General features: G+C 40.3%; 1 protein-coding gene across 3 annotated transcripts in view; it reads left to right on the top strand.

Annotated features, from left to right (window-relative positions):
- The first annotated feature begins 4,336 nt into the window (after positions 1 to 4,336).
- Positions 4,337 to 22,829, top strand: part of LOC122175051 (N-acetylated-alpha-linked acidic dipeptidase 2-like) — a 30,886-nt gene continuing 12,393 nt past the window's right edge. Inside the window, exons 1-13 of one of the 3 annotated variants that reach the window (XM_042862436.1) lie at positions 4,337 to 4,518; positions 5,601 to 5,712; positions 6,583 to 6,769; positions 8,095 to 8,196; positions 8,996 to 9,121; positions 10,705 to 10,891; positions 12,226 to 12,319; positions 12,597 to 12,695; positions 14,540 to 14,625; positions 16,460 to 16,579; positions 17,003 to 17,085; positions 19,249 to 19,312; positions 21,998 to 22,065. In XM_042862436.1, coding sequence (XP_042718370.1) covers positions 4,437 to 4,518; positions 5,601 to 5,712; positions 6,583 to 6,769; positions 8,095 to 8,196; positions 8,996 to 9,121; positions 10,705 to 10,891; positions 12,226 to 12,319; positions 12,597 to 12,695; positions 14,540 to 14,625; positions 16,460 to 16,579; positions 17,003 to 17,085; positions 19,249 to 19,312; positions 21,998 to 22,065 — 1,410 coding nt within the window. In that variant the 5' untranslated portion in view covers positions 4,337 to 4,436. Of the gene's footprint in view, positions 4,519 to 5,600; positions 5,713 to 6,582; positions 6,770 to 7,471; positions 7,647 to 8,094; positions 8,197 to 8,995; positions 9,122 to 10,704; positions 10,892 to 12,225; positions 12,320 to 12,596; positions 12,696 to 14,539; positions 14,626 to 16,459; positions 16,580 to 17,002; positions 17,086 to 19,248; positions 19,313 to 21,997; positions 22,066 to 22,829 lie in introns of those variants that run through there. The other 2 variants (XM_042862435.1, XM_042862437.1) reach the window with 2 other exon arrangements.

Raw genomic sequence — 22,829 nt, forward strand, 5'->3', positions numbered from 1 at the left:
CCCTGCCTGTTAATATGTTCTTAAGAACTTTGTAACTTTACTGACAAATATTTCCAGTTCAGTGATTCTTAGAGCTCAGAAAACAGCCTGAACCAGCCACATGCACAAGGAGATACATCTTATGAGCAGGTCTCCTAAGACACACTGTGAGAAACCAGATAGAGGAACAGATAGTTTTTAAGCATCTGTTAGATATGTCGGTGTAGCTCAGGTGTACAGCTGATAGCTAACTGAAGCCCTGAGTGTGGAATCAGGGAGTGGTTGGTGTGTAAATTGGCTTCAGGTTGAAATGGAGCCCTGGAGGTCATCTAGTTCAACCCTGCTGTTGTGGGCAGGATACTTTTCACTAGATGGAGCTGCGCATGGCTTCCTTCCAGCCTGGCCTTCCAGGGATGGAACATCCATAGCTTCTCTGGGCAATCTGTTCCAGTGCCTCACCACCCTCATCCTAAAGGATTCCTCCTTTACATCTAATAAAAAAAAACATAAGTCTTTTTTGTTGGACTTTTACAGTGAGTCAAACTTTTAATGCTACTAACTGCTATTGACCAGATTAACCATTTTGACTCTTAAGCTTTGATATTAATCCACAATAATTGGCCAAGAAGGACTACTGAGTTAATTTTTTTACAACTGGTTGTAAATAGGAATAAAAAAGAAAATGTGTTGAATTTACAGTTAGTATACTGGTTGTATAACATGAGCAAGTTGTTCATGTAACTACAGATGTTTTCAGCTAGAGATGACCAATAGGGGAATTGTTTACTGTAACCAAGAGCTTTGTTCTCTAAATATGCTGTAATGGCTACTTGGAAGAAATAACATTGTACTTCCAGACAGCTCTTTGCATGGTCCTTGCAAACACTCATTTTTGATGTTTACAGCAGACAAATTCATTATGTCATTGATTTAAAAGCAGAAGCAGCTGACTTAACTAGAAGTCAGGAGTTTTAAAAGTGTTAAGTAAGCAGAGGGGGGAACCTCTGGCATTATTAAGAGAAACAAAAAAAAAGTTTTTTTTATAAAGAAAGTACATCTTCTCATATGTCATTAAACTGAATGCTGTAAAGATTTTCCAAAGAACTCCATGTGACCATACTGTGCACTGTATAGCAAATGAAATGAATGTGTTGGAAAAGTAGAACCTATACTTGTATTAAAATTAATCCTTAATGTCAATGTTCGAGCAGTCCCTGGTAGTCAAGTTCTTTGAGACTGGACCTGTGCTTGTCTCTCTGTATGGAAGCTGTTTGAAATTTGCAGCTGGATCACACAGACAGTAGTGTGGTGGAGCAGAGTAGACAACTCTAAACAGCTGCTGTCAGTGTGTGTCATTCTTTCATGTGACTCACAGCAGGTCCTGAGGGTAGGGGACTGCAATGCGTAGAGCAACATCATTCAATCAGAGGATCGTAGGGTAATTCAGGCTGGAAGATAGATCAGAGGTCTGTAGTGCAAGTTGCTGTTCAATGCAGGATCAGCTCTGAGGGCAGATCAGGCTGCACAGGACTTCGTCTAGTCTGGTCTTAAAGAACTCCAAGGACAGAGACTGCAAAACCAGTCTGTGCAGCATGGACCAGTGCTTCAGTCTGTAATGAAGAAAAGCTTTTGCTTCAGTTGATGCCTACTGTTCTTCATGTTTCTTGAAAGACTTTTTGTAGACACCATTCGGTTGCTTTTGGTTTATGCTTAATGTGCAGTTCTTTACTCTTTCTATCTCACTTGGTTTATTCCCCTTGTAGAAGAAAGGCTCAAAGTCTGCAAGCTAAACTTAGCTGCCAGTAATGTAAACTTTATCTGGAATCTGATTAGGGACTTCTGAAGTTCAAGATAGCAGTCTCCAACTCAAGGCATCAAAATCTGCTGCCCTTTTAATCTAGCAGTCAGACAGATTGCAGAGGCCATGAGAGAGAGAACTCTGGGGAGACTGAGAAACTGGCAGAGTCAGAAGGGATCTGTTGACTTGAAATTGCAGTTGAGCATTCCTTGACTGCTAAATAAGATGCTCAGTGAGATCCATGCATTTCTGTTTGGAGCAGCTTCTTCTGCCTCCTCATAGATGTGATTTTCCATTCCAGGCATGCTGTATTTCAGCTCTCATATGTCAGGCTCATTTTTCTCTGGCTTCAGTTATTCTTAGATGTTTTAGCATAGTCAAGACATGCCAGTACAACTTTGGCTTTGTGATTTAGTAACATCTCTTGTGGGCTACTCAGGGCATGTATCAGGAAGTAGCAAATGTGCAGGACACAGGCTGCATTTCTTATGCTGCATACTTTAGAATTGGTAGTATGAGCAAAGAAGAGAAAGTAAGGGAATTAAAGAAATAGAAAATGACTGGGATGAGGGGGACAAGAAAATGAGCAGCAAAAAGTACTAAAGAGAGCCCCCTCTTCCAGCTTAGGCAACGAGGCGAATGAAAGTAGGTACAGGAGGCATCATTCCCTTTCCCTTCTCTTGAGAAACAGTTCAAGCCACTGCCTCTGCACGCTCTGTATGAATCATCTATGTTTCTGCACCCTGTTCCCCCTTCCAGAAGGGAAGATAGCAGCATCTACAAGTTCTGTTATCAAGCGTAAACTCCTGTTTCTCCATCATGAATGGATTTGGCCTTTAGATGTCGTTCTTCTCATCTTCCTGCCAAGTGCGTAGATGGGATAGCTAATGTATGCTCTTGCAGCATATCAGCAAGTGATTTTAATTCTATATATAGTAGATGTGATCCAGGAGAGAGCCAGCAAAAAAAGGTAGTAATGCCACTCCTTGAACTGGCCTCCACAGCACACCAAGATTATTGGAGGCACAGATTCATACTGTGGTATGCTTGTATTTAAATGAAACATAAGGTACTCTGCCTGTGGCCAAACCATGGAGTCTAAGAGCATACCACAGCTAACAACTAATAGTATTAGAACTTTGTCTTAAACTGTAGAAGCCACTGGGTTACTGCTGTATTAAACACAAGATGCCTGATTCAGTCTCTGTATATCTGATATTGTGAAGATATAGAAAGATACAGAAATAAATGTATTTCGTACTGTCTCATTGTTACTATTCTTACCTTCTTCCTCCACTGATGTTACCATCATGTGAGATCTAATTTAGGCATTAATCCCCAAAAGCCCTTGTCACTTTGCTGTCTATTATGTGCCAATCCCACACCTGTGGTGCTATATAAATGCCAATAATACACCGATATGCTCATTTGTTATATTTTCTGAAGGTAGAAATCCATCTGGCTTGTGTATGTCAAGTGAGATGGCGTGGAAAGGCCTTGCTGTTCAGGATTTGTTATAGTTTATGAGCAGCTGGGAAACGACAGGAAAAAAAAATAAGAAAACTGGACTTGCTTATTGTTCTTGCTTATCGTTTGAACAGAGACATCCAGCCATGTGGCCGCCTGCTCAAGTTCATGGCTTTGAGTGGAATAGAATCCCCAAGTCTTGCAACTCTTCTGTATCTCAGGCCTTCTTGAAAGGCCCTTCCTGCTGTGACTGGGATGCTAAGCAGCCTTTCCAGCTATTTCTGATTATTTTCCTCTCGGTACAGTCTGAGACATTTGAAGCACTTGGATACTTGATACTTGGAGCACTGCCGTTTCTTTCACAGGATCTATCTCCTTTGGACCTTTGGGATCGAGTAGTAAGAACAGCGTGCATGTCTGGGTTCCCAGAAAAGCTTTCCTGCCTTCATCCTGAGAAGCTGTCTCGTGGGCAGGCCCTCAGTTCCAGAAAGATCTGCCTTGGCTTCAGTGGCAGGGAGAGAGATACAGAGCCAGGGTAAGTTTCCACAAAAAGAATTGGCTTTTCCCTGGGCTGAGGCTGCATCCTTTCCCACGAAATACTGATGGATTTGGTAGAATTAGATTGTCAAAACTAGATCCTAGGGACCTCGTAGTCCAAAATGTAAAAAGCTAAAGGATGTAGGAAATCCTTTGGCAACGTATCTAAATTGGAAAGTGACATCTGGAAGTGTCCCCATTGGCTAATTTAAGTATTTATTGCTTGCCAACATAACCACAGATTACAAAGAGGAGCGATTCAATGCTTCCTCAGTAAAGAGAAAGTAATTTTCCCTTCCTCCATTTCATCTTGCGGTCACTTCCACGGATTGTAGTTTCAGCTTGAAACAGGAACTTTCAAAAGCAGAAAGTCCTGATAATTAGTAGAGAATGGTTTTAAAAATAATAGTTAAGCACTGCTTGCTGCACAGCCTTTGTTCTGATACACAGACTGTCTTGTGGGGCGGTGTGCTGTGCTCAGAAAATCCTCCCATTCTCATTGCCGGGTTGCAGCTTCCTAGGCAGGACATGAGCTGAGGATCACCGAAGCTAGAGGCAGCCCTGGTGCCGAGGGGGGAAAGAGGAGGGGGAGAGAAAGGAGGAGAAAGAATGCAGCAGCTTGCCTGCCCTCTTTGCCTGTCACAGAGCTGCCCGAATGGCCAGGAGCCGGGCCACCCTCTGCACATGGCTGGGCTGCCCTGCGCTGCTGGGCTGCTTTGTGCTGGGCTTTCTCATAGGTGAGTACAGAGCTCTGGGACTCAGCCTGCAGCTCTTGTCCTCCACAGACACTTCTATGCGACCCGTGTCGTGATTAAGTTCCCATCTAGGAGCTTGGGCTGCTGTCCAGGGACTTCAGATAACGCTCACTTGCACCAAGAGTGTTCATCTCTCAGATTTGTGTCTTTGGAGAGGGAGAGGAATACAGCAGTCACGCTTCAGCAGAAGAGGAGCCACAGTGAGCTGACAGCTCCCTGCAACAGGCAATCCAGAGAGGAGAGGTTAACAGAAGAGTTTGAGATTTACATGACTGCAAAACCTCCAGGATTTTTCTTTCTTTAATTTTTATTTTGTGATTCCTTCTGAAGGTCTATCGAAATGCTCCTATTCTGTTAAAGGAATGCAGACAAGGAGGAGTGCTGTCTAACAGCCAGGAGCGGAGCTGCTGAATTTTCCATTGTGTCCAATGCACTGCACTACAACTTCAGATTCATTTCTGCAGTCACATGCAACATTTGATTTTATGTCTAAAATTGCATGTCTGCATCTGTCCTTTCTAACCTTGTGTTGCAACAGAAGCAAAGGGCTAAAGCATGAAGGAAGGCTATGAAATATAAAAGTTGTTGCTTTCATTTAGGAGATCCCTAAACAGCAAATTTCTGGTGGTTTTGCTACAGGGGCTTTTGAGTCCTAGGCTTTTGCTTTGAATATGCTCATACACAGGTTTTTAAATACCTGTAAAATTAAGGAAACTTCACACATGATTCAGAATCTATACCATAGTTAAAAACTAACAAGAGATGAGTCTGCCTTAAAAATTAACAGTATTTACCAGAGGTTTAGCTTATGTTCTTTTAATGATGTCACTTATTTTGCAATTCAGCCAGTGAAATTTTTTTTGCTTCTCTGTTTCACTCCTCTGTTTGAGTCAGCAGGCACTGACAGAGAACACTCTAAGCCCCAGTCATCCTCTTGACTTTGATGTGACGCTCTGTACTTGAAGTTCCACGTGGGCCCATATATGTGAGAGCTGGGGCTCTTGCTAAGTAGGATCTTTTCAATAATGACTTTTTCATAAATAACTTTTCAAAATGTCTTTCAGGATGGTTTACAAAGCCAACCGAAAAAAAAGCCAACTCTTCAGATGTCTTTCAGAATGTGAGACAGAAACTTGTGGATGAAATGAAAGCCGAAAGCATCAAGCGATTCCTTCGGTAAGCCCTGCTCATCTTGCCTTGTGATTAATTTCATCAGCCAGGAAAGCTGGGAAGTGATAACATCAGCTCCAAGAAACAGTCCCTGAAAGCAGAACTGCTAAGATGCATTGAAAATGCCTGGTTTGTGCAGGCTGCCTGGGGAGAGGGGAAGGGAGAGACCCACAACCCTTCTGCTGCTTTCCTCCCCATTTTGGAAATTGTCTTTTCAGCACATGGGTAATTCCCTCAAGCTCTATTGCTTCCAGTGCTCATCAGAAAATTTTGCTATGAAGATTTTCTATAGTCTACATCTAAAGTAGTATAACTGCTTTTTTCTTCATGATTCTCTGAAGCTCTAGCATCAGAGATGTGAAGAATTTTGTTCTTTGTTCTCCGACAGAGATTATTTTACTTTATTTGGTAAAGACTGATTGCTATTAATTACATTTGATTGATAATCTGTCTAATGTGTCCTTAATTTTTCAGTATAAGCAATAATCCAGTTAATCCAGTTAGTCCAAGTAGAAAATCTATACATTCAAAAGGTTACAATGCTTGCACGCCATTGAGTTATGTGTGTAGTTACAATTTGGAACAAAAGATGATGAAGAGAGGTGGCTCAGGTTTGATATTAGGAAAAATTTCACCTCAGATAGAGTGAAGTATTGGCACAGGCTGCCCAGGGAGGGTGTGCAGTCACCATCCCTGGAGGTGTTCAAGAACTGTGTAGACGTGGCACTGAGGGACATGGTTAGTGGTCATGGTGGGGTTGGACTGTTGTTTGCATTTGATGATCTTAGAGTTCTTTTCCAACCTTAATCATGATTCTGTGATTCTTTGATTCAATGAACTGATAACTACTACTGGTGACCTTTTGTTTTATTCTAGCTCCTTTACCAAGTTGCCTCATCTTGCAGGAACTGAGCAGAATTTTCTTCTTGCCAAACAAATTCAAGGCCAGTGGAAGGAATTTGGATTGGATTCAGCAGAACTTGTTCATTATGATGTGCTGCTTTCCTACCCAAGTGAAACACAGCCAAACTACATCTCAGTAATTGATGATCAAGGGAATGAGGTGATATTTTTAACGATTAAGCTATATTTATGTAAGATCTCTTTTAAGAAATAACGTCTTCCTCTGTCTTCACACTCCCTGATCCCAGCACTGGGCTTTATATTCTGATAAAAAATCCAGTGGAAAGAGAACTCAAATGTAAAAATAGTTTTCCAGTCTGTGCAGCAAAACAGAATGGTGTGGCTTAAATCTCAGTGCCTCATACAGAAGAGAAAGGACGTGAGGATAGGCAGGGACTCAGCACATGTATGCCACAACATGTAAGAATGACCACCACTGGTTGGTTCATATTAGAGGTACGTCTAGACCAAAATCCTCTTCCTGCAAACAGCTTTAAGTAGATACCCAGGCAAATTTAAGGAAAAGAAACGTGTCCAATGTGCATAATTCTTCCAGTGTCTAGATGTTTTCAGATCAAATATGATTGTATCACATTCAGAGGACCTGTTAGACCTCTTTTCCAAGTATTTAATTGGTTAGTACTCTTATTAGCTCTCTGTTCCAAGTGCCTATCCAGGGTCTGCTTGAATGTCTGTACAATTGTTTCCACACATAGCTGAGGAATGCCGTGCAGTGCTGCTCACTGTATGGAGTACTGCCTCTTTTCAATTGCTCTGAATATGATCTTACTGCCTTCCTGGGGTGTTGGAAGTAATAACAAATGACTCGTACGTAGTCACCTTCTTCATTTTTTACACCCAGGAGAATTAATAGGTAGCAGTGAAGAGGGAAGATGGAGCTGCTAGGGAAGCATCATAGCACACTGTCAGGAATGGAGACCACTGGTAGGAACTGAGGAATATGTGCTCAGGAAGGTTAAAAGAATGGAGGAAGCCTTCCAGAAACTTCTTAACACAATCTCTGGGACTCTCACAAGGTAACAAAGAATAAAAGTAAACCTTGAGACAATGTGAGTGTTACAGATAGATAGTGGTGAAAGGCTGCATGTTTAACTGGAGTGTAAGTACTTCAGAGAGGTGAATAATGAATAATAACATAGGTGGGAGTTATCACAAGAAATGCCTGTGAAGGCATGGATGAACTAGGTGTCTCTGTATTGTCATCACCTCTTCGCATTTTTCAGCTACTTCTTTACTTAAGTGACTGATGAACATCTTCTGACAAGTGATCTGTATTCATAGCAGCATTATGTTATAAAAATTCAGCCATGTATCCTCAGCTGGTTTTTCTTTGAAGTTACACATGATGCTTAGCATTCCATCTTTTTGCTGACAGTTTAAGGAAATTAGCATATCATTTGCATTAACCAAACTTACACCTTGAGTTGCACTGCTTGACCGAAGACTTATATTATTTATTGATAGATTTTCAATACTTCATCATTTGAACCACCTCCTCGGGGATATGAAAATGTTACTGATATATCGCCACCATATAATGCTTTTTCAGCACAAGGAACACCAGAGGTGAGAAAGAAAAGTAAGAGATTGACTGAAATCATGTTTTGAGAAACACTTGGTGGAGTGGATTGCTTCAACATTTCAAAATATTCCTTGCAGAAATTTTAATTAACCACTACTACAAGGGAAGAAAAAGACAGCTAGGCCACATATTGTGCAAAGTTTAGAAGGCTATTTAAAAGAAGCCTTTCTGAAAGTGTTAGAAATGTGGTTCGTGAAACAAGTGAAGAGCTTCTATTTCTATGGAAAACTGGATACATCTCAGATTACTCCACATTACTCAGTCATGTGGAAAGGATTTCCATGAGTCTTAAGTGGAAATAACTATAGAAATCATTTTGAAAGACATTTCGGATTGAGTGTGTGTCTTCAGAGGTTAAAAAATCACTCGAACTAATAATTCTTCATGGCCAGATCAGTCAGGGGCAGCACTGTTTTTTATATATATATATATATATATATATATGAATAAAATTATATAATAGCAAGTGTCTATGTGTACAAGAAATAGCATTATCTATCCATGGCCACAGAACTTTGTTACGTTAGCAGACTGTGTTGCTTTCATTTGCAGCCTTGCTTTGTATGGCTGCTGGGCAGCATTTAAGTGCAGGGTAATACAGGAAGGTCAGCTGCCTAAGACAAGATTTCCTGTAGATATGATGGAAATATTTTGCTATTACTTTTATCGGGGCTGGAACTCATGTATGGAAATGCAAAGTATATCACACATGAAGAAAACTGAAGAGGTATTTTGTTTGTTTGATGACCAATTGCCAACAAACTGATGTTCTTTACTGTACAGGCAGATCTGGTATATGTGAATTATGGCCGCACTGAAGATTTTTTTAAGCTGGAGCGTGAAATGGGAATAAACTGTACAGGAAAGATTGTCATAGCCAGATATGGGAAGATCTTCAGAGGAAACAAAGTGAGTACTGTGTTTAATTTTATTTATTTATTTATTCATTTTTGTAGGTAGCTTTGTCTAATACTGCTCATAGTAAAGCCTGCAGGAGTTAACGACAAATGTAAGTTGCAATATATATGAGCAGAATCATAGAATCATAAAATAGCTTGGTTGGAAGGGACCTCAAGGTTCATGAAGCTCCAACCTCTCTGACACAGGCAGGATTGCCAACTGTTAACCTGGCTTTAAACACCTCCAGGAACCACAGCCTCTCTGGACAGCCTGTTCCAGCACCTCACTCCCATCTCAGTGAAAAACTTCCTCCTGACATCAAATCTAAATCTCCCCTCCTTTGATTTAAAACCATTTCCTCTTGTGTAAGCACTATCTACCCATGTAAAATGTTTATTTTCCTTCTGTTTATAATCTCCCTTTAAATATGGAAAGGCCTTAATGAAGTCACCCCACAGCCTTCTCTTCTCCAGTTGAACAAGCCGAGCTCCCTCAGCCTGTCTTTGCAGAGGAGGTGCTCCAGCACTCTTATCATCTTAATGGCCCTCCTCTGGATGCTCTCCAACAGCTCCCCATCTTTCCTGCATTGGGACCCCCAGACCTGGAAGCAGATGGGACCTCATGAGGGCAAAGTAGAGTGGGACAGTTATCTCCCTTGCACTGCAGCCAACCTCTTCTGATGCAGCCCAGGATATTGTTGGCCTTCCAGGCAGTAAGAGCGCACTGCTGGCTTGTGTTAAGTTTTCCATCTAACAGAACTCTAAGTCCTCAGCAAGGCTACTCTCAAGGATTTCTTCCCCCATTCTATATATACACCTGAAGTTACCCTGACCCAAGTGCAAAATTCTGCACTTTGCTTTATTGAACCTCATTAGGTTGATATGGATCCATCTCTTGAGTTTATCAAGGTCCCTCTGGATGGCATCCCTTCCTTCTGCCCTATCAACTGCAATAGTCAGCTTGGTGACATCAGCAAACTTGCTGAGGGTGTGCTCGGTCCTATAATCTGTGTCACTGATAAAGATGTTGAAGAGTCCTGGTAATGCATTCAGCATGTCTGCCTTCTTTACTATAACTTGTAACAGAAGGAAAATTGTTAAGCATACTAATCTTGTGAGAGTGATATGACTACAAACTCTTTAGACAGTTCTTGCAAGAGATTAGTTTGGGGAATGGAGTATTATGTAGAGCCAAGGTATTTACTACTTTTCATCTAAAGAACTGCAGTATTTTGGAGAAGGATTCAACATGGATTCTGATGTACAGACATTGAGTAACTACTCTGGCTTTGGACATCAACTCCAATAAAATTCAGGATAGAAGGAAAAGGAGGGTAGTGGTTAGTTTTTTTTTTCTCTCAGTGTTAAGCCGTGTGCTTTATCTCACAGCTTTGAGGTATGATTTAAAGGTGTGACACAAATAATGAACTTAACGTCTTTTGTTGTGGTTTGCTCTGATGAGTCTGTGATCATTTTCACTTTTCCATATATATATCTTCTAAAACTACATCCCCATGGGAATAAATCACAGCACTCAAAATTGTTATTGCACTTAAGAAAACCTATATTTCTTAATGCCGAATCATTTTACAGGTTAAAAACGCCATTTTAGCAGGAGCCATAGGGGTCATACTTTATTCAGACCCTGCTGATTACTGTGCCCCAGGAGTAGATCCTTACCCAGATGGCTGGAACCTTCCAGGCAGAGGAGTCCAGCGTGGGAATGTGCTGAACCTGAATGGAGCTGGGGATCCTCTAACACCTGGTTATCCTGCAAAAGGTAAGTGGCAGATCTGTACTTGGACCATCAAGTACTTTCTAAAATGATACTGAAAGTTACTGTAGCTCTAGAAATTCATCTGGTTTTGGTACAGATGCAAAGAGAAAAGCTACTTAGAATGACTTCTAGCAGTCATTCATTTTCCTGGTGCACAGTAGATTCTGCCTGTATATCATTTCGACTGGTTGCTTTTGAGTTAGGTGGGGATGGTTACGTTTTCTGGAAAATCTCTTTGCATTTTCTCAGCCTTACAACTCTCAGATGAATGATTTCAGGTTCACAGACTGCAAAGTAGTTGAAAATAAGTAACAATTTACAGCTGTTTTTAAATCTCTATGTTTCGCAAGAGGACAAGTTTAAACTACATTATATTCTATCGTCAAAGAGAAGTAATAGCGTTGCTTGGAGGTATGTTTTCTTTCTCATCTGAAATTCCAAGTAGAAAAACAATTTAAAATTCTGTATACAGGGTGTACATTTCTGTAACAAAAATAACAGTAGCCTAAAGCCTTTTGAAACTTGGCACCATATGCTTGTCTTGTCTCTATAGGCATCCTGAATTAAGGTGCCTACCAGTCCTGTCTGCCAAAGGGTTGGCAACAAAACAGTGCTTCTGGCTTGTGTGATCACTACTGGAGGCATCACACAACACCATATAGAAAAAAAGCAAACCTAACAGGGCAGGCTGTGTGCATTTGGCTCACTAGATTCAGAGAGACGGTGAAAGTCTGCAACTTAGACAAATCACAGCATCACAGAATTGTTGGAAGGACCTCCAGAGATCATCGAGTCCAATATCCACATGCATCTGTGGATGTCTTCTGAAGCTGGCAGAAAGCAAACACCAGCTTAGTTATCTCACATTCACCTTTGAAGAGACACAATAATGTAGATGGACATGCTAGCATGTAGATGGAAGGCTAGCAAATCTAGCCTTCAGTCAAATGTGCATTCAGATTAGGGATTCATCCACACCAATCTCTTTCTACAACCAACTTTAAGGGATGCCCATGCAAGGTTAGAAACAAAGAAGTGTGTCTGATATGCATAATTCTTCCAGTGTCCAGATGTTTTCAGCTTGAATGTTCTCTGAATGTGATGCAGTCAGTCTCTTTCAGAGTTCTCTTTAGACCTCTTGTGGGGGCTGTGCAGACTCTCTCATTACATTTTGGTTTTCTAGAAGCAATATCTAAGAAATGATGTAAGAAATGATTTAGGAATTGATGTATGCTTGTGAGTGATATGTGGCTGCATCGATCAAAAGAAATCTCGGTCTAGTTTGGTGAAAGCTGATAAGAATGCTGTACAATGGATATTTTGTTCTGGCTTTTTAGAGTACACTTTCCGATACAAAGTGAATGAAGGTGTAGGGATTCCAAAAATCCCAGTTCATCCCATTGGATATCATGATGCAGAAGTGTTATTACAGTGAGTATACATCAGTCCTCTTCACTACAATTTAGCATTCACAAATGTACGGTGAGATTTTCTTGTTCTAAGATGGTGGAATCTGTATAGTTACTTGTATTTATTGTTATTCTGTAGTAGTGTGTGCTTCAGAAATTTCAAAGATTTGGAGCAATGTTTCTGGCATGATGTTTTTAAGAGTTTTGTAAGCCCACTTTGGTTTAGGCGCACCAGCTTTTAAAGGAATTTCTGGTTTTAGCCCACTGTTCAACTGCTTTTCTTGGTTTTCACTTAACAGTGCAATGGGAGGACCTGCAGCTCCAGACAGCACCTGGAAGGGAGCTCTGAATGTATCATACAATGTAGGGCCAGGATTTGCAAACAACTTTTCAACAAGGTCTGTTTTAACACTCACCTGTTCATAAAAACTGCAAAAATGTCCACAAGAAAAAGACTGTGAAACAATACAACCAGATGTGTTCTAATAGCAACATACAATCATAGAATGGTTTTGAATGAGAGGGACCTTGAAGTCAAATCTAGTTCCAGCCACTCTGCCCTGGATAAATTAACTTCATTCTTAGTGGGGAACACTTAATGATAAATATTAGAATTTGGAGGTAAATGTTGCTCAGTGTTCCCCAATGTAAATGGATAGACAGATGCAAAGAGTATATATCCAGTCCATCTATCTATTACTTTTCTTTCATGTTTCTAATGACCAAGGGGAAAATAGCTAAGCCAATTTGTCAATGTCCAAAAGGGAAGCACTACTAATTAGGTAGTCCTCTTCTAGATAGCTTTCCATCGTCCACTGGAAGCCCCCCCAGTGTTCCTTTGAACATAAGAGCTGTGGAATGGTTTGTGAGTCCATCAACTGTTTCCCAAAGCTGGTAGTTCCCACGGTGGAAAGCCTGTAAAATAGCAGGATATAAGAAAATGAAGCTCAATGTCTGACTAATTTGATTAGGGAGAAATTGGACGTGGAACTGTTGGATTAGCAATAGTATTTTGCTCTTTACCTTTTTTCATCTATGATGGAGAAATAAAACTGGTCAGGTCTCCAGCAGTTGCTGGAGCAACTTCGAGCAACTTCTTCCTGCAGAACAAGATGTTATTTTGACACTATATAATTCTGCAAAGACTTCATTTATCCTTTTTCTTTCCTTGTCTGTTCTAACACTATCTGAAAATGAACAAAGTAGGAACAAAGTAGGAAAAAAATAAGAAAGCATAATCAAGGTGCTGTTTTGAATGTCTTCAAGAGTAATAAAACCAACAGTTAGGAAAGAACTACCATGATTCATTGTGAACACGTATGCAAAAGAAATATTTTTGAATGCACTCTTTAACATCTTCCCACTTGATAGGAGAAGTAGTTTTTGTAGAGATTAATCCTGCATATACTTTTCTATCAGAGTAATTCCATATCGAAAGGAGACTTTTGAGTCTAGGTAGACAGTCACTTGCACATGGAAATGTGTAAGTGTAAGCATGTTCAAGCCACAGGTGCCAGTTTCTTTCTGGGCAGTGATCCAGTAGCTGTCTTGAGAAGTGGGTCTCGATTTTGACAGCCATGCAGATCCACTGCCAAAAAGATGAGAAACTCTTGGAGTTTTGCCGGACCCCAAATCAGTGTTGTTTCATTCTTTGTGTCTTCTATAGGTTAAAAGGGGCTGAATAGTACATTATTTGTAGTTCTTCTAATACCTGAATTCCCTTTCTTTTTATGAAATTTCATGAGTTTTTTTTTTAATGATATTTTGCTTTGACAAATTTTGATCACTTTGATCTGCTGTCTTAAACAGAGATTTCAGTGTATTTGTGCATAACTGTTTATAATGACCATCTCTCCAACTTCTATCACAATTCATGTAGTTTTGCTAAAAAAATCACAGTGTATTCCTTATAAGGAGATTTATATCCGCAGTTATCATTTTGATCAAAATTCAGGTTCATTTTTAGTTACTGTGTAGACTTTTCAGTTTCCTGCTCTAACATACCTTTGACCAATTGTCACCCAGAAATAACAATTCAATAAATTCTGTCACCATTTGAAACTTTAGAAGCTGACCTGTATAGGCCTCTTCCTGTCAACAGTTTAACTTGAAATATGAAATGGGAAGCTGATGCAGCATGATGGATTAGACAACTGCTGAACACACAAAGCAAAACAGGAACATAAACTTTCTTACTTACAAGCTTCTCAGAGATGGTTACACCAACTGCTTTTCATTTCAGAAAAGTCAGAATGCATGTTCATACAAACAATGAAATTGCTCGAATTTACAACGTCATTGGTGTCATCAGAGGAGCTGTGGAACCAGGTGAGCGTAAGAATTCCTTCTTTATTGCTGTTTGGTGAAATTGTCATCGGGTTTCAAGAAAAAGTCACTTTCTAGGATAGCCAGAGAGTGTTGGAACCTGAGAAATCTTTAATAGCTTGTCCCATCCCTCCACTACACTGTTTTTAATAGGCATTCTCAAGAATATACTTGAATTATAATGCTAGAATGATATACATAATTCTTTACATGCCTGTCCTTTTACCATGGGATTCTGCTTATATAATTAATATGGTTTGTCTGGCAAATCTTGACAGAATGCAAAGCGCAGAAAACTGGTTATGATTTAGGACCTTAACATCCTATTGTTGGGACTGAGTAACAAGACATGCATAAAAGAATGTTAATTCAAAAAGTGTGTAGAATAGATTTGCTTGCATTGGAAGGGGCAGTAAAACCCACCCTGTTCCAACCCCCTGTCATGGGCTGGTTGCCCCCCACCAGCTCAGGCACCCCAGGGCCCATCCAACCTGGCCCTGAGCACCTCCAGGGATGGGGCACCCACAGCTCTTCGGTCAGCAGTGCCAGGGCTTCATAAAAAAGGCCCTGCCAAAATTGCCAAATAAAAATTTTCTTCCCTATATCTAATCCAACTCTCTTTTAGTTTAAAAGCTTAACTTGTTGTCCTATCTGCATGCTTTTGTAAAAAGTCTTTCTTCATCTTTCCTATAAACCCCCTTTAGGCACTGAAGGGCTGTAGTAAGTTCTCCCCAGAGCCTTCACTTCTCCAGGCTGAACAACCCCAGCTGCCTTAGCCTTTCTTCATAAGAGATGTGTTCCAGCCCTCTAATCATCTTCATGGTACTCTGGACCCACCCTAAGAAATCCTTGTGTTTCTTTTATTGGAGACCCCAGACACAGATGCAGTACTCCAGGCAGGATCTCACAAGGGCAGAGCAGAGGGGGACAGTACCCTCTCTCACCCTGCTGCCTCCCTGATTTTGATGCGGCACAGGAGACTGTTCTCCGTCTGGGCTGTAAGAGCACACTTGGCTCATGTCAAGCTTCTCCATCCTGAACACTGGCTTCTCAGGGCTGCCCTCAATCTACTCATCTCTCAGCCTATATCTGTGTTTGAAATTGCCCTGAGCCAGATGTAGGACCTTGCACTTGGCCTTGTTGAACTTAATGAGGTTTGCATGGGTCCACCTCTCCAGCCTGTCCTGATCCCTCTGGATGGTATCCATCCCCTCCAGTGTTTCAACCACACCGTGCAGCTCGGTGTCACTGATAAAGCTGGTGAGGGTGCACTGTCACAGAATCACCAAATCCCAGAATGGGCAGGGTTGGAAAGGACCTCAAAGATCATGAATCTCCAACCCCTGCCACATGCAGGGCCACCGACCTCCACATTTAATACTAGACCAGGCTGCCCAGGGCCCCATCCAACCTGGCCCTGAACACCTCCAGGGTCGGGGCATCCACAGACTCTCTGGGCAGCTGTTCCAGCACCTCACCACTCTCTCTGTAAAGAACTTCCCCTGACATCCAACCTGAATCTTCCCTCTCTCAAAACTGTTTCCCCTTGTCCTGCTGTTATCAACCCTTTCAAAGAGTTGATTCCCCTCCTGTTTGTAGGCTCCCTTTAGGTACTGAAAAGCTGCAATGAGGTCACCCTGCAGCCTTCTTTTCTCTGGGCTGAACAAGCCCAACTCCCTCAGCCTGTCCTCATAGGGGAGGTGCTCCAATCCCCCCACCAAATCCCACTGTCCATGTTACTAACAAATATGTTGAATAATAATGGTGGAATCAACAGAAATGCAAATAACCTAAATGCATTTTTAAGTCAGGACTGATATTGTGTGCTTGTTTGCAGATAGATACATTATTTTAGGAGGTCATAGAGACTCCTGGGTATTTGGTGGTATTGATCCAAGTACGGGTGCAGCTGTTCTTCAAGAGGTCGTTCGAAGTTTTGGTAAAATGAAGATGGAAGGTAACTTAATTATTATGGACTTAAAGTGATGGATATGGAAAAGAACAGCTTTGAGAGACTGTGATGAATATTCCCAGTTGCAGCTGCTTTGATTTAAGCTTCACCTTTACAGAAAGTTGGTTGTATATTTCATTATGAAATACACAAATTCGTTGAAGAGATGCAAATGCAGCATTGCATCTTAGTTGGCTGAATTTATTCCCTCATCTTTCTTGTCAGTGTAATATTACTACTTTAGTTGTATGGAATGAAAATGTTACATTAAGAAGAAATGTCTTTGCAGTAATATGTTTCTCTAAAGAACCTAGAATTGTTGTTTCTTTTTTTTTTTTTTTTCCTGCTATTTCAATTAAGTCTATTTTTTTTAAGAGATTCAATTAACTGTGGTGAAATTAAACTTGAAAATTAATTTGGTGACTGCAGGCTGGAGACCTAAGCGAACTATCATTTTTGCTAGCTGGGATGCAGAGGAATTTGGATTGCTGGGTTCCACAGAATGGGCTGAGGTAAATAACATGGTTTATTAGCACTGGAACATTTAACAGATTATTTGCTGTTAAAATTTCATTTATTGTACATATTCTGTACTTATAGAACTTGGATTTTGCTTTCAAAATATGTAAAAGAAAATACTTAAATGTTTTTATTTAGTTTGTTTATCAGTAGAACACAAAATCGCAGAACAAAAACCAGAAACATAAAACAGCATCATTCATCTGTTAACAAAGCTGAGATTTCTCTTTCCTTGGACTTGCACTAATCTTTTCTCCCATGAAATTATGTTTTGCTTCCAGCTGCAATGGACACTCTGCCCCTTAATGTTGTTTTATGGGATATTAGACAAAGGAAACATAATATAAATTACTTTTAGAATTATTTATTGACTAGAGGGAATTGGTTCTAAAACTTCATCTCTCCTGAATTCCAGTGGTAACAAAAGTGTACTGTATATTAATCTTTTATTTATGGTTTCTTTCTTTATCTATCTGGGCATGTTTAGATGCTATCAAGAGAAAAAAGAACAATTTTAAGTATGAGGTGTATGGAAGCATGATATTTAAAAGATCTATTTCTCTTGAGCAAGTAATGAATAGATTAGTTCTCTATATGCTTGTTCTCATATTACTACTGCTGCTCTGTAATGTTTTTTGTTTAATAATTTAACAGCCAGTAATCTATCATCTACTATTTCACTCCATGGCAGCTGTAGTAGATTAGAAGCCTCTAAGCACCTCTCATATCTGAACCTCAATGTTTTTCTGTTATTGTTTTCCTGCTTTGTCTCAGTGGTGTGCATTCCTCCTCTTTGACACCAAAATTAGATTTTAGTTTCTCTGGAGACATTCCTCACAGCTTACATTCATTTTCCTGCAGCTGCCAGATCTGCCATCTACTAAATCTTGGGAAAAATTAATCCATTATATTTACTGTCTTCTCTGTAACAAAGACTCTGCAAGTGTGGCAACGTCCTTTTGTTACATAAACACATCATGAAGGAATTTATGCTGCAAATATGCTTTTCCACATATGCATGGCCCCGTGTATGCACACACAAGATTGCTTTCTTCCTTCATATTCTCCTGCAGAATCTTCTCTAGTGTTTGTTTTGAAGATATTGAGTGCATTATCGAGTTATCAATTATCAAGCTAATTTGTAGTTTGCGTGATTTAAAAATAATTAGTTGGTTATAAATTGAATGAATCAAGTATCAATTACCAACCTAATTAGAATATCTAGTACAAAGCCAAGATTTAGTAACATATCCCTTCCTGATTAGAATATCAATTCCAAAAATAATTACCGGTTTGCAAAAAAAATTCAGCATATGTGTAAATATTTATTATGAAAGCAATGCGTAGTTGACTCAAAACTGCTTTCATTCATTGTTTTTAGGAATGAGTGAGTATAGAAATGACAGCAATACCCGCTTCATCATTGTTAAAATTCAGTTAAATACTGGAACGTGATATCAGTAGCAAAACTGGTGAGGCTACATTTAGAATACTGTGTCCAGTTCTGGGCTCCCTGGTTCAAAAACGATAGAGATATCCTAGAGAAAGTCCAGTGGAGGGCCACAAAGATGATAAAGAGCCTGAAGCATCTCCTGTACGAGGAAAGGCTGAGTAACCTGGGTCTGTTCAGCCTGAGGAGAAGAAAATTGAGGGGGGATCAGATTAATGTTTGTAAATATCTAAAAAGAGGTGGGAGGCAAACAAATGAGGCCAGGCTCTACTCAGTGTCTAGTGACAGGACAAGGAGCAGTGGCCTAAACCTTGAACATAGAAAAGTTCCATACAGACATGTGGGAGAGCTTCTTTATGGTAAGGGTGACAGAGCTTAGGAAGGAGGTTGCCCAGATAATTTGTTTAGTCTCCTTCTATGGAGATATTCAACACCCATCTGGACTCTCTCCAGTATGAGAGGTTGGTTGCTTTCCAGACAAAAATGAGTCCCAGAAGCAAGAGTGAATGTTGTATGCTCAGATCACTGACCCATCCTCAAACACCAAAATGATTGGTGAAGAACATTGTGCTACTTATCCTGACTTGTTTTCTAAAGGTAATGTGGTTAAAACAAACAAACAATAAAAAGCCCACCTAGTATACTTAATATGCTCTTCAGTAAATGTCACTATCTGAAGGTAATAATCACACTTTTACAACCCCAGGAAAATGCCAGAGTCCTCCAGGAACGGGCAGTGGCGTACATCAACGCAGATTCTTCTATAGAAGGTGTGTCTTAAACTCACTTTACTTTATGGATGTCAGTTTTAGTAGTTCACTGTGTATTACTGTCGCATCCAGAGCTAGCAAACATCAGTTATGTAATATTCAGTAATTGTAGCAAATACAGAATGAAGTGGAGGGAGAGGGCAATCCAAATCCTCATGTTGCTTGCTTGTTGCAAGTAGTGCCATCCATGAGCTGCAGTCCACATATCTGGAAGCCAGAAGGCCTCCTCTGTATTCAGTGTTCTGTGCAAATGAGCTGAGCAGTCTGAATTTTTAAATCTCTCTTAACTGCTTTAGCAATTATTATACAATTATTGTTATGATGTATGGCTGACTTATACCTGCAGCTCCAGCTCCATTTACTGTGGAAGTGCAGTATCTTGGGACACTATAATTATTTACAGTCACGGGACAATTAATGTCAAAACCTTGGGGTTATGTTTTGTAGGTGTGGGAAATTGTTTAGTTGCTTTGGGATGGGGTGCACCCCTTTGTGCAGTGCTGTGAAGAGGGAGGCTGTGCAGAGTTCCTTGCAGAATATGCCTGAGCTGACATAGAAAAATAGGCTCTCAGGAGTGATTCACAAAAAAAGTGACCCACCATTATTTAATTTACTGTGTCTTTCAGATTCTCAAAAGAATCTGGCATACAGGAATGCTGCTTATAAGCTAGACTTGGGAAGTTAGAGCAAGCACAATGACCTAAATCAGAATAGCAAGGATAATATCATTAAATTATTCTGAGCTTTGTTACAGAAGATCTTCATTTGCTGTTTTCTGTGCTGAAATCATCATACAATCATAGAACTGTTTGAGTTGGAAGAGAAAGAACCCTTAGAGGCCATCCAGTCCAACTCCCTTGCGATGAACAGGGACACATACAGCTCCATCAGGTGCTTGGAGCCTGTCCAGCCTCACCTTGAGTGTCTCCAGGGATGGGGCATCCACTACCTTTCTGGGTAACCTGTGCCAGTGTCTCACCACTGTCATTGTGAAAAACTTCCTAATATCCAGTTTAAGTCACCCCTTGTTCTGTCGGAAACCATTTTTCTTGTCCTGTCACCACAGACCCTGCTAAAGAGTCTGTCCCCTTCTTTCTCACAGCCCCCTTTAGATACTGAAAGGCCGCTCTCAGGTCTCCCCGGAGCCTTGTCCTCTTCAGGCTGAACAGCCCCAGCTCTCTCAGCCTGTCCTTGTAGGGGAGGAGTTCCATCAGTAGAGCCCCATGAATCTGTTCAGCACAGTTCTTTCTGGCATTGCTTTTTCCATGTTAAACCCAACCGTTTTGTGCTTACTCTGTGTGAATAAAATGGATATCAGTAGGCACATTTAAAAACTCTTCTTACTCCTGTCAGCAGAAAATTCTGTCTGTCACAAAAGGATTGGAAGGAAAGAAAAGACAAACCCAGTTTCTAAATGCTGTGTTGGAGGCTGGCTGTAAGGACAGTAGAGCTGTTCCTTCAATTATACAGCGTACATGCTGTGGAAAAAGTGGAGCAGAAGTTCACACTTAGATCTCGTGGATGAAATAATAGCTTTACAACTGCTTCATATTCTCAGCATGGATTGCAACACGTTCATTTTTTTCAGCTGATCTGCAGCCAACATGCTGCTGCATTAACTATTTTCTTCCAAATCCTCGCTACTCAAACACGTCTCGTGCTTTGTGCATTAAAAAAAGTGTGAAAGTAAAACCAGTGGGAAAGATATGTAGTAAGGCAAAAAAGCACCATCATCAGAGGACTGTTTTAAGTATTTGGGCGTCTTTCACTTTCTTCTGAGCATCTGCTGTAGAGCCCAAACATCCATATAGTCTGGGAATTAATTTTTTTATCATCACGCTTTTTCTACAGTGCTTCTTGTGCCATGTTTCTATTCATTGGCCTTGAGACGTGAAAATCCATAAAAGGAACAGCAAGTCATTCTTTTGAGTATTTTTGTGTCTCTAATTTCCAGTTCTCAAATAGAGACTCTTGTTGGAAACGTTATTAATGTTATCAATTGATTTTAACATTATCTAGAATTTTTTACAGTGCTGTTGGGTTTTCTGTAATTGTTAGTCCAACACTGGCTCTTGTGGGCATGCAGTGGATGACCCCAGGTCTAAAGCAGTAACAAGACCTAATAACAGTGTTTTCTGATGTTTCATTATGTCAAAACCTTCTCACCCTTCGTGTTATCCACATCTGAGGGGAGAGATGTTTGCCCAGCTGCTGTTGGGTGGTTACAGAAAAGATTGCGTTGAAGACCTGCTTCCCTCAGCAGTGGCAGCAGTTTCTTTGCAGTGGGGCTCTTGCTGCTATGACTGACAGCTTCCCTATGAGATACTTACCCACTTACCACTCCATTCTGTTAAATGCAGGCTTTTGGGAGCATGTGAGAGACAAGGGTCAATGAGTGACAAGTAGCTGATGAAGGATAGTTGCACATATTCCAGAACTACGTGGAAACTTCATTACATTACTTTGCATGCTCAATAACCAGTGCATAATTGTGTAGAAACAGGAGCTTACAAAGTGTGACCAAATAAACAGTCTGTTTCTGTGTATATTCTGAGGAAAGATCTAAATTCTTTGCCTTGGAGTCGAGAAGGAGTTTGTCTAAGAAAGGACTGCAGGGCTTAATCCATTAAGAAGGTAATGCCAGTTGTATGTGGAGGGATTTCCATGTCTGTGCTTCATTTTCAGGCAACTACACATTAAGAGTTGACTGCACCCCTCTTCTCTACAAACTGATATATAATCTAACGAAAGAGGTACTGAATCAGAGTGTTTATTGTTCTTGATTTCCTGAGAATGAGCAAATTTATTGGATAAAATGGGACTATTGAGTAATATTGCTTTTGTCTTACAGCAATGCTGAAAGAATCTTGATCCTACTCAAATCAGTAGCAAAACATTCTCTCAGTGGTTCACAATCCTGGCTCACAGTTCCCTGGTACGCTGAGCAAGGCTGAAATGTATCGCTGACATAGCTGGAATATTATTTGCAATGTATAGTGAAACAATTGTATGTAGAGATAACTGTATATATGTATGTATAAAACTTGGAATATAGATAATTGGATAAATAAATAAGTTTGAGATAAGAAAACACTTAAGCAAGATCAATTCTTGTAAGCATGCAAGGAAATAAACTACATTTGACATTCAAGTGCGATCTATTACAATCTAAGATCTATTTCTTTTCACACTGGCTAGATACCAGTTGTTCTCAGATCCCCTTGAATCACCTCCAGATCTCACTGAGCTTCTGAAACACTGTAATAAATATCAGAGGACTGAATGGGCTTTGTAGTGGGCCAGATGTATGGATTTGCTTTACTACAAGTGGTCAGATCATGTCTCCTTTGCTTTTTTAACTCTCAGCACAAATTATCACGAGGCTGAAAGACTTATTTTCTCTCTCTGAAGAATCTCATCTACAATGCATTTTCTCTACATACTTTTTTTCTTTTTCCTTTTCTTTTTCCTTTTCTTTTTCTTTTTCTTTTTCTTTTTCTTTTTCTTTTTCTTTTTC

Source organism: Lagopus leucura, unplaced genomic scaffold, assembly GCF_019238085.1.
Source record: "Lagopus leucura isolate 7727_CA_CO unplaced genomic scaffold, USGS_WTPT01 Super-Scaffold_702, whole genome shotgun sequence".
Classification (NCBI taxonomy): Eukaryota; Metazoa; Chordata; class Aves; order Galliformes; family Phasianidae; genus Lagopus; species Lagopus leucura.